At 35.3% G+C, this 12057-nt stretch overlaps 2 protein-coding genes across 2 annotated transcripts; one reads left to right on the forward strand and one right to left on the reverse strand.

Moving 5' to 3' along the window:
- The first annotated feature begins 4950 nt into the window (after positions 1-4950).
- On the forward strand, positions 4951-6243 carry LOC130657833 (tigger transposable element-derived protein 6-like). Its single transcript, XM_057460829.1, has one exon. It carries the CDS (start codon positions 4951-4953, stop codon positions 6241-6243), a length of 1293 nt encoding a protein of 430 aa, XP_057316812.1.
- Positions 6244-7072: 829 nt separating this feature from the next.
- On the reverse strand, positions 7073-12057 carry LOC130656672 (elongation factor 1-gamma-A-like). The gene is made up of 7 exons (XM_057459571.1): positions 11943-12057; positions 11678-11827; positions 10244-10597; positions 9043-9205; positions 8806-8917; positions 7526-7820; positions 7073-7272 (listed from the first exon to the last, which is right to left on the reverse strand). Exons 1-7 carry the CDS (start codon positions 11952-11954, stop codon positions 7117-7119), a joined length of 1242 nt encoding a protein of 413 aa, XP_057315554.1. The 5' UTR covers positions 11955-12057; the 3' UTR covers positions 7073-7116.

The raw sequence follows: 12057 nt of genomic DNA on the forward strand, positions 1-12057 counted from the left end.
CCTCATGCTGCTCGATCACAAATACTATTTCGTGACATTTAAAATAAAATATATCGAGATTAAAACTTTCAATGTCATAATCTCCTTGAGGTCTTATTGCTGCAACATCTCCAGCAATTTCTTCGTTCAAACTGTTTGATTATTGCTACAAAATTCATGATAGAGGATATTAATTTGGGACTTATCTTCGTCTCGCGTGACAGGTGTCTCTTGTTGTTCGCCATCTTGAGTTATTAATCAAAAGTATTCGCAGTTTCCTAGAAATCTAACGAAATAATATTCCGCGAAATATCACTGGCATTCTATATGCGATTTTTATCAAGTAAATGAACCAATTTTTACCCCTAGGAAACAACACTATCTAAACCGGGGGTAAAAGGGTATTATTTTTAATCATTACGGGCCGCATTAATAAGAAATATACCCCCGTTTTGCGATTTTTTCAAGTTAGTAAGTTTTAGTGCAACGCCACGACTTAGGAGAGCAAATGCATGAGTTGTAAGAAATTTGTGCCGTGGACAGCCATAGTCATTCGCACAAGCGTATTATAACATAGGATAAAATGTGTGCACTGACGCGTGCCCATCACAATAAATAGTAAGTCATTTCTGCATCGTGTAATAACGTGTCTGCTGGGAAGAGGAGCTGATTCAGCTTCTTGAGTTGAGTAAAATTTGTTATTGTTTTAGAAATTTTTAAAATTGTTTTATAAGCTTTAGAGGACTTTTTAAGCACTTTCCAGATTAAAGAACCGGTAGCTTTTATACGTCATTCACGTCGATTATTTTTCAAAATAACTGCATTGATGTGATCCAGAAAGTGTAATAAATACTTTGTTGAGTTAAGGTGGTTCCCCAAGAAAAATTTTTAAATTTCAAGAATTGTCATTTAGCTGTTTTCTGACAGCAAATTCATCTTAGAATACGGCAACCTCGTCTCCAGGGTCTTGTGGCCCCTGAGCCGTTATAACGGAGTGGCTATCAGCTTCATCAACAAGGCAAAATGCCCTGGGAACGAGGTTGAGAATACCTTGACAAGTAGTGCTTATGACAAATTTAGGTTTTTTCGCGCATTCTGCCACTTTTTCCCAACCTCGTTTCCAGGGAAATTTTTCGCTTTTTTGATATCCCCGAGACGGCGCGAAGAAATGACCCTGGCCCAGGCTGGTTAAAATCAGCACGATTCGTGCTGATTTTTAATTTATTCAAAATTTGGTCATTCTGTTAAAAATTGCATGCGGACTGCCGAGAACACCGTATTGCTATAATTCATGCAAAACAATCTTGGATCGAAATCATGGATAGAGTTTTATTTTTAATCAGAAACAAGTTAGTTAAAGTGTTTTGAGTTTTTGCTTAAAGAAAACATGATTGCAGTGTTGCCTTCGCTTTTTTTGGCTACATACAAATTTTAAATATATATTTACTTTAAAGTTTTCAGCCATCTATAGCTAGCTAGCAAAGGTCCAAGACGTACTTTTGTAGCTACAAAGGTTGTGCAAATCAAGTTAGCTAGCTATACACTTTTTTAATTATGATTTTTAGCTATTTTTATTTCATATTATAGTTAAAAGTGAAAGTACTTTTAGCTAGCTTTTAAGCCACAGAGAGTTTTGTGATTAGAATTACTGAAGATGCCTATTATTATTTTATTATTGAAATTATTTACCCAGGATAGCCTTTTCAGTTCCTGTTAGTACTGCTATCAACAAGACAATAATGGAATTAGCTAACTCCATTTTTGTCTTGCGGGCAGCTTATTGCTGAGTGAACCTCTATAAACCTAGGCTTTATCACGCCGGCATTATAGTGGCATGGTGTAGCTATATATTATACTAGTATTGAGTCATCAACGTAACCATGTGTCAGTCAGATACAGATCAGATATATACGTTTTGACGTATATAATGACTGTCTCATTTTGTCTGTTGTCGTAACGTGCATATACACCTAAATTTCTTTTCGCCGTCCGAGATTGTCAGAAAGAGAAAAATGGGCCTGGAGACGAGGTTGACTTTTTTCAACCAACCGCAAATATAAGTGCATAGCAACGCCCATAGCAACCATTTTCGCATTTTAGACAGCTTTTTTGCCCCTGCGTCGATGTTTAATTTCTTGATACTTTAGGGCCTCCTAAGACAATATATGACAAGCATTCAGAAAGCTGTCTTAACGACGCACCCTCCGAAGTGAACTCATCAGAGTTTACTCCTCATCAATTAGACCTAAAACTTAAGGTTTTAGGTATTTGGTGCTTTTCAGGTCTAAATAGTGCTGGCGTACACCTGTTGTCGATCCACAAGTCAAGAATGTCCATAAAACAATCTTTAAAAAGTTTTTTTCCGTTTAAGTTCGGAATCCACGCGAAACAAGAATTCTCAGGATCGAAGCATCCACGCTTTACAATATCTTCTGTGGATGCAGGCATTAGCACCACCTAGTGTTTAAATGAAGCCGATTTTCAAATCGAAGTTTTGTTTTCCAGTTATTTTGTCGAAATATTGCCCGTTTCGCCCTGTTTTAGCTTTTCTGTCGCCCAAAAAATACCGCATCAGTTCTCTAGAAGACGAGTCAGCCTTGCGAAAATGCGCTTCACTCAATCCATACACGTGACCCTTGAGGAACAAAAGCGGCAAAAAAGGCGCTTGAAATAATGCATGTTTTTCAGTTATTTGGTTAGGCGTCGAGCAGCAAAATGTTATATTTTGCCTATACTTCTTTTAGCAACGGGTAACCATGGCAACCAACCAATGAAATTTTTGACTTAATTTTGTCGTAACGTCACATTCTATGATATCCTCATCAAGTATCTTTAGAAAAGACAATCCTCTGCGATATAGTTTTTTTCTAGGGGAACCACCTTAAGAAATATGTCAATTTCTCGAACTACTGTTACACAGGCTACTTTTGAATTTACCAGCACACTTTAAGCGATTGTAAGCTTAAAAAAGTGCTGGTACCGATGCACTATTGTTTGGATCAGCTAATGTCTTTGCAGATTTAATCGTTAAATCGGATGTTTTATGGATCTACTTTGGTCGACATAGCTATACTTGCATTAATGTGTGATGCACGTTGTTCAATCCCTCCTCCAGGGAACCAGGTGCTTTTATGCCAAAACCAGAAAGCGAATTCCACTTAATGAGTGACGATGATGATTCAGAATCCTCTGACACAGATGGTGTTGAGTACGAACAAAGTGATGTTCGTTCTGATATTTCTTCTGGCGATTCAACAACTGATAAAGATTAAGGAATATGTACAAAATGATACACAAAAAAGAATATACATTATCGAAAAAAAATTATTCAATTCTTCTTTCTTTTTTTCCTTGGACTTTTTTTATACTCCTTTATAAGTGCACCCGTGGATAAGCGCACACTCAGATAAGCGCATCAACATCTTATCACCACTGATAAGCGCTGCGCTTGATTTCGGCATTTTACGGTATATGATTAAACGGTAACATTTGATTTATTAAATCCAGGGCCTACCACACGTTATTAGTGTGTTCCACTTTTCCTTTTTTTTTAAAAAAAATAGCTAAAAACTTTGCATATAAAGAAGATAAGGTGTCAAATGTGCAACATAACGTTACTCTGTGATGCGGGCTGCTATTAGTGTATAGCATCGCCTAATAAATTGCAGGTTTTGCTTACTTATATGCAGATTTGCTAAACACAGACTTTTAAATATCTCTTTTTCAGAACTGACAACCATCAGCATTTTCCTAACATGTTGAGCAAAGGAGTAAGTTTCGAATGCCTAAAAACTAAAATATTCGGATGTTAATACAGTGGAATCCCCCTAAAGCGGACACCCTATAAAGCGGACAGCCCTCTAAAGCGGACAAAAATTTTTGCACCGGCAGAATTTAGGTCAAACTCTCATAAAAAAATCTCTATAAAGCGGACGATTATAAAGCGGACACTCTATAAAGCGGACAAAAATCTTTGCACCAAATGACAGTTTCCCTTATAAACACTCCCTATAAAGCGGACAATGGAAAAATAACGAGATGAAATGTCACTTTTTCTTAAAATTTAAACCATTTTACTTAGTACATCTTTGAGTTTTGTTATTTACCGAGTCCAACACTTTCCTTATATTTTTCTCGGCCCACTCAACTGCCTTTTCAACACCAATTAATTGATACTGGGCAGGAATTTCTAGTCCGTAGCCAGCACCACGGTTCACTCGCTTCCCAGTCACTTTACATCCGATGGTACAGTTAGGAAGCGACATGAATTTGTTGAATAGTTTGCTAAGGTTTTTAGGGACGTGCCCAACTACTTTATCGTCATCTGTAACAGCTACAGCAAACTTGTCATGTTCGTTATCTTCTTCCGCTTTTAAACAAAAATTCTCTTCTCCGACTTTTGGGCTCCATATGTCCATGTAAGCATGGTATCCACGGATAAACGAGTCGAAGCGATATTCTTTCTGTTTTATAAGGATAATCTCAATCTGTTGGTCAATGTTTTTGAGAAGCATCTCATTTAGTTGAACGTTCGACATATCTGTGTTCTCTTCAGCTTCTTTAACTTTAAAATAGCATTCGAATCGTGAAGACATTGCAGCGTAAAATTTTAAACTGGAAAGAATTTCGAATTTTGAATTTCTAATGCACATTCAACATGGCAATGTCGAAGCAGCAGCTTGCTGGTAAACTAGCGAAGAAAACTTTATCATTAGATGATAAGATCAAGTTTTTGGATTTCGCCAAAAAAAATCCAGAACTTGGATGTAGAAAACTAGCAGACATTTACAAGATTGGAAAGACAGCCGCAGCAAATATTTTAAGAGACGAAAAGAAAATTCGTGAACAACATGAAATTTTTCGTGAGAAAACAAAAAAACGTAACCGCCATGGCAAGTATCACAAGATAAATGAGATCTTATTCGAATGGTACAAAAGATGTTGCGCTTCTAACATCTCCCTAATGGTGTAATGCTTAAAGAGGAGGCGTTGGAAATTAAGGAAAAACTTCAGAACAGCGATTTTGATAATTTCTCCGCCTCTGACGGTTGGTTGGATCGTTGGAAAACAACATATTCCGTCAAAGAACGTCGTATTGTTGGTGAAGCTGGTGACGTTTCTACAGAAACGGTTACTTCCTGGATGGAGAGGATCAAAGAATTGGTTGAAGGTTATTCACTAGAAAATATTTGGAACATGGACGAGTCTGGCTGTTTTTTTAAAGCTCTACCGGCCAAAGGGTTAGTGGAAAAAGGAAAACAAGCAAAAGGTGGGAAAAAGTCAAAGCTTAGATTAACTGTCGCTTTTTTTGTAAATGCAGCTGGGGAAAAGATCGACCAGCCTGTTGTTATCTGGAAGAGTAAAGTCCCGCGTTGTTTTAAAAAATTGAAAGATCCATCGCGTCCAGCTAACGTTCACTACTTTTCAAATCCTAAATCTTGGATGACATCTCAAGTAATGGAAACTGTACTGGCACGTTTTAACAGAAGACTTTTATTTGAGGACAGAAAAGTTATTCTTTTTCTGGACAACGCCACCTGTCATCCGGAGTCAATGATAGGCCAGTTTTCACAAATCAAAATCATTTTCTTACCGAAGAACACAACTTCAAGGCTTCAACCACTCGATGCGGGGATCATCCAAAACTTCAAGGTGAAGTACAGAAAAAGACTGGTCAAATACGTGCTTGCAAGGATCCAGGAGAATAAATCTGCAACTGAAATTATCAAGAGCGTAGACATACTTATGGCTATTCAATGGGTTCAAGATGCGTGGAAAGAAGTAACCAACTTGACCATCAAAAATTGTTTCGAGAAATGTGGCGTAGTTCAAGGAGAAAGTGAATTGATGGAAGATCAAGAAGATGACTTGGAATTTGAAGCTCTGGTGAAGGAATTAACTGAAGATATGTCTGCTGCAGAATACATCGATTTTGACGCCGATGTTCCAGCTTCGGAGCCAAGAATTAACGAATTAGAAATAAATTGGCGACATCAAATCCGAGAAGCTAGCATTAACGCAATTGAAAATCCAGAGATGGCATGTCAGGTCGAAGAGATTTCCGAGGATGATGATGAGAGTGAAGACGTGGTTGAAGAAGAAATGCTTGGTTTCACCGAGCTAATCACTATGCTTGATAAAATTAAGCGATCTACTATTTTTGATGATACATGCCAAGAAATGTTGTCAACCATTACGAAAAAGATTGAGGAACTTCAGCTTCAAAATAGAAAACAATCCTCAATCAAAGATTATTTTAAATAGGGAGAAAAACGTGTATTGAAAGACCTATAAGATAAATGAAATATATCTTCGTAATATAACTTGGTTTCTTAGTTTATATCCTTAGCAACACTTAAAGGTTGGTTGCAACACCGACAAATTTGAGCTGCTAAACTTACTTTACACAGCCAACTTGGGTTCTTTGCTCGATAAGCTAAATCTATTGATGTTGCCGTCTACCCTAGTGTTGCAAGTCACCCCATGATACCCGCCAGTACTACAAAAAAAGCTTTTTTGGTCAAAATTAGGTCTAAAACTAATTTTTTGGTCAACTTCCTATAAAGCGGACATCCCTCTAAAGCGGACACTTTTTTTTGCACCAATGGTGTCCGCTTTAGAGGGATTCCACTGTATTTTTATTGTTGGGCCACTAATGAAATATTTGAATAGCGGTTCATCGTACTTGTTTCAAGGTTATGATTCGAATTATCAATTTTACAGCACAAGATTTGTAACATGGAATTTACAGAATTTCAAGGACATTCAGTTGCTACTTTTTTTAGCGTAGCGTTATACATTTTCATATATCATTGTAAATGTATAACTGCATGTAAAATTAATAATTTTATTCAGAAAATACAGCATATTCACTTAAAATTCCAGGACCTCAGTCTACGTGGAACAAATTGGAGACTTTTCAGGGTATTGGATACCCTGGGTTACCTAGTTATATGGCCAATGAAAAAGTTATTAGAGTAGAAAAAAAAAACAATAAAAAATATATTCATTTCATCAACCGCAGAAGTTTTCTCGCGCAAAAAAGTAAATCAAATTAACAACTTTAAGCATGTATACATTAAGAACGAAGATCTTTAAGGCGGACAATTTCTATTTAATTTATTCAAGTTTACACATTTATTTGAAGCATTTGTAATCTACAGGTTGGTTCTCTCCGAAGAATTCTCCTTCCCCAGCACAGTGGCCTTCTATTATCTTTTTATCTTCGGCATTGTTGTGGTCTAGCTGACGGAAGTTATAATGTTCGGCATCAGTACTCCAATCTGGATTGAGCTAAACAAGGAAAACAACTATGCAAAAAAACAACCCATATCATGAAACCTGCAGAAAACCTCCAACATTTCATATCAAGAAACTGTCTTCTCTACATTAATAATACCTGTACCCAAAAAGTTGTGTTAAAAACTATAACGTGATATTTATAGAACAGGAGAGCACGTGGATTTTCACGGGTTAACAACTAGTATAGTGACTTCATAGTAAAAGTGTGACTTCATAGTAAACAAATTTTTTAAACTGGTCTTACAAAAAAAGCATTCTTTAATCCGCGGTGTAACCACACTCCTCTTATGCTATGACCCTTCGTTTCTTTACATATATTGATAACACCAAAGCTGTGTTTGTGCAGCCCTTCAATTCGTTGAAAAAACCCATTAACCGCGTTTGTTGCTAAAAATTCTAACGTTTGCTCCTCAGGATACTTGTATTCACAGTACCAGAAGCTGTATGCCTTGGGATCAAAATGTTCCCACAGCCATGGTAGGGAAACTTCGACTTCGTTGTTGGAGTACATTTTCTTCCACGTGTCCATTATAAAGTCACTAAAGGTAACATAATGTACAAACAACTGCTTAAAATTCAACGCAGACTAAACCTAATTTAAAGTAGGCAATACAAGATTCATTTTGAAGATTCAAATTTTCCAGATTCGACAAATTTTACTGTATATCACCCTTTTTGTATCTCGAAAGTTGGATATGCTCAACTTGTCAGATTTTTTTTTAAAAAAGTGGACCAACCAGAGCTTCACAATTGCATCAAAAAATTGAAACCAATAACTCTTTGAAATATATTCGAATTCTACCAGTGGAATCAAAAAAGGGTGATATCCAATCAGATTTGTAGAATTCGACAAAATGCATAGTGTATTTTACCTGCTGATGGGTCCTTACAATATTTTCTGCCCCTCAATTTAAGGCGGGTGTATAGGTGCGTACAATTTTGGAAGCAAATGAAAGCAAATTTAGTTGTGCAACATGAATTAAATATAATACATAGTCAGGGAAATTGAGGAGAGTGTTATGTTAGCAGCTTAAAAAAAGCAGCTGTAACCAAATGTGAGATTTCGCTCAACTGACATACAAAATGAATTGAAATAACACGAATCATACTTTATCTTTATTATGAAAATGGGTTTATTGATTACCCAGTTTCTCTCTTGTTTATTTAACATGCAGCTTGCCTTAATCACATTGAGTGGTTAAATAAAAAAAACAATGCTAAAAATTATCAAGCAAAAACTTTTCAGAAATTACCCATGAGCTATAAAAGAGTAAAAATTAAAAACATATATCTATATATATATATAGTTGAAAACAATTTGTGTTACATGCATCACATCACACTATTCCTAAAAAGCATTAATTGTTGCGTGCTAACAATATTTTTTTTTGCATCAATAAGAAAGAAGGAGAACGAAGTATATGTACGAGTTGATCTTTGTATTGTGATTGCTACAAATGGAAAACATTTAATTACATTTATTGGGGTGCAGCTATTAGTGTAGCACCTAAAGTGAATTGTTACCTTTTTGGAACATCAGCAAAGTAATCGATTTTCTTTTTCGGTGCAGGTGCTTCCGCAGCCACTTCCTTTGGTTTCTCCTCCTTTTTTTCCTGTTTCGGTTTTGGTTCTTTGCCTAAAAGGAAAGCTGATTCATTGAAAAATAAGTTTTTACAAATGATGGCAAAAATTGTGTTATTAGTGAAGTGTATTAGTGACAAACAGAGATAAGAATTAAAATTTTTGAAACACATCTTATACCTTTTTTTGGGTGGAGCTCATTATAACGTTTTGAATCAAACACAGCCATTTTTTCACACAATTTAACATCACCAATAACATTTTTAAAGATTGGTTGATTAATGCAAGTTGTAAACCATCTGTTCACATTACCATATGGCTCTCGAAAGTTATCATCAAAGACCTAGAATATAAATTTCATTAAAACCTGTTACCATTTCTATTTTAAAAGAAAGCTGGTTAGAAGATGCCCTTGATGCTTAATTGGGACTGTTATACATTAATCTTGTTAAGCCATCAGTATTTGAAAGTTCGTTAATCAAAAAGTGCAACTTCAGAATATTACCTTTGATATCGTGACATTATGCTTGGATAAAAAAGAAAAAGAAAAGTATTGAACATTTTTTTGTAACCTGATTGTGACAATAAAAATAAAGATATTCTCAAAACTGCACAATTTTATTGATGACAATGACAACATCTCACATGTGCGACAATGGCTGAAGCCTAGATTTGTCTCTTCTTTGTGTTAACATTATTTTTTAAATTATTCAATTTCTATGCTTTTCCAGAAAATTGTTTGATTTGCAAATTCACTTTTATTCACTTTTTCCAACTCTTGATAAACAGATCTATCATAAAATATTGTTTTTGAAAGAGTTTTTTTGTTTTTTAAATTAATAATTTGGATTTTTTTTTTGGATTTTACTGAAAAGTTGCTTTCGTGACTTTTAGTTCTTCTTATCTTCACATATATAATTTATTTTCTCTCATTTCCTTATGCGCACTGATATTTACTTGGTTAAAAATGTTTGGAAGGGAAACAAATGCTACACTGTACTAATATGTAAACTTATTTGGGAGGAGGTGCACTTTAATGCAAAGTTTATTTCTACAGTTAATTCTCCTGACTTTGTTTACACTGAATTCTTCATCACATCATTTCTAATTGCTTTGTTTTGCATAAAACTAGTTTATTAAAAGTAAACAAAAATAGGACGCACATTTTTACTTTTCATAGTTTGCATCCCCACTAACGGCTATTGTGAAAGGTTATTCTAAATATCATTGAAATGTTTATTGACAAAAGCATTTTCCTTAAAGTAGTTATGTCATTGACTCGCTCCCCCAAAATTTTTGCATAGCACAACGTAGTTGTGATAATTGCTGGGCACATCATATTTAAAACCTGGAATTTAAAAAGAAAAAATCAAACTCTAACCTGCACATACAGGGTAAGCAGGGAACAACAAACAGCAATATCAGCTAATGTTACTCGTTCACCAACCAGGAAGGTTCTTGTCAATAGAAAGTCATTCAATAAAGACATACATTTTTTGACATGGTTTATGGCCTTTTCAGTTTCTTGTTTATTATATTGTTTGAATCCAAGAGTTGGAAAAGTCCATGTGCATGCTGATGGAAGAATCTCATTTTCTGCGAATGAAATGTATTCTTGTACCAAAGCTTGGTCAACAGCATTTGACCCACCACGTAGCGTCTCATTTGCTACATAAAAAGCAATAGCATTACTCTCAGCTAAGCAAATCCCACTTCCATCTTCAAATGCTGGCACCTAAAAAAAGAAATGTTTATCAGGACAGAAAAGATAAGATTTTGCCGGCTACTGTTAGTGTTCCGTTCATATTGAGAGAAATGTCTAATAGTGAATAATTTGACATTCCCCTACATTTAATAGAAAGGCTTTGTGATTATTAGTCAAAAAAAAATTAATGAAGCAAGTGGAATTGCCACACTGGTACTAGTCGTTTTTGTGCAGATAATTAAGTATTTAATATGAGAACGGTATATATATATATATAGCTAGACAGGCCCATCAATAAGAAAATAACACCACAGCAATAAATCGCTCCCCCAAAGTTACAATAATTTAAACTGGGCAAGCAATCTAAATAAATTTATCACAAAGTCTTTTTTATCTACTTCATTTTATTCTTTTAGCTATATATTTATTTTGGTTATTTTTTTACTGTAAATAATAAGAAAGGGAACATTAATTTCCATGTGAGTTGAATTAATATTGCTCAGCCAGAAAAACTTTTTTTGGAATACACCTTTACGATAATTTAATTGTCCATGCGTTCCTACGGCTCTTCATCGTTTTACAATATCGAAAAAAAGAAGGTAAAAATCGTGTTTTTATGAGAGTTTGTTAGAGACGAAACCGTGTTTTCTCCAGTTTTTAACTCATTAATAAACTCTTATAAGAGTGTGATGTTTACCTCCTCCGATCACTAAATAAGCTGCGATGGAGTGTTAGTTTTCCTAAATTATTGTAAACGTGTATTGGGGGAGCAATTAATGGTTCAGCTAGTTTCTCATTTCTCAAAATTGGGCGAGCCTTTGCGTGAGCAAGAGCAATACACTCAATCATAGTGCCGTGTTTTTCCTGCGCGCACAGAAATGGAGGTAACTTTTCCACTTAGTTTGTTTACATTTTTACCTCCATTTCTGTGCATGCAATGGGCATTATGTAATCACTTAGATGTATGCGCAAGTAAATATTGGGACTGTGATTTCATGTATTGGTCTCCCCTTATTGATAGGCTTGGCCAGCTATACACTAGCTGGTGAATTAACAATTTCTGTAAATGCTGATTTTACAATACTGATTTTACAATACTGTCTGTCCTACCTGTCCTAACGGAAACTTCTTCAAAAAATCTGTTGTAGCATTGGTTTTGCCAAATTCAAAGTTCGGATCAACTTTTACATCAGCTCCACTGTAGCCAGCCGCAATAAGTATTTTGTATGCTCTATGGCTTTCTGGATAGGTGAACAGTGTCTACAAATATAAAAAAATAAGATTAACGATTACAGTAATTAGGATCAATAAATTTTAAGGGTGTGGATTAAAAAGATATCTGTAGATTTTCAACTCAATGGGTTATTCTACTTACTCCAGTCACCATCTTGGTTTCGGATCAAATTAAAAGGAAATATGTATAACGCCAAGTCGAATTTATGAGCCACCATTTTAGCTTTCATTACGTCATCGTAGTGCTGGGGAGGCGG

This window comes from Hydractinia symbiolongicarpus, chromosome 9 (assembly GCF_029227915.1).
Source record: "Hydractinia symbiolongicarpus strain clone_291-10 chromosome 9, HSymV2.1, whole genome shotgun sequence".
Classification (NCBI taxonomy): domain Eukaryota; kingdom Metazoa; phylum Cnidaria; class Hydrozoa; order Anthoathecata; family Hydractiniidae; genus Hydractinia; species Hydractinia symbiolongicarpus.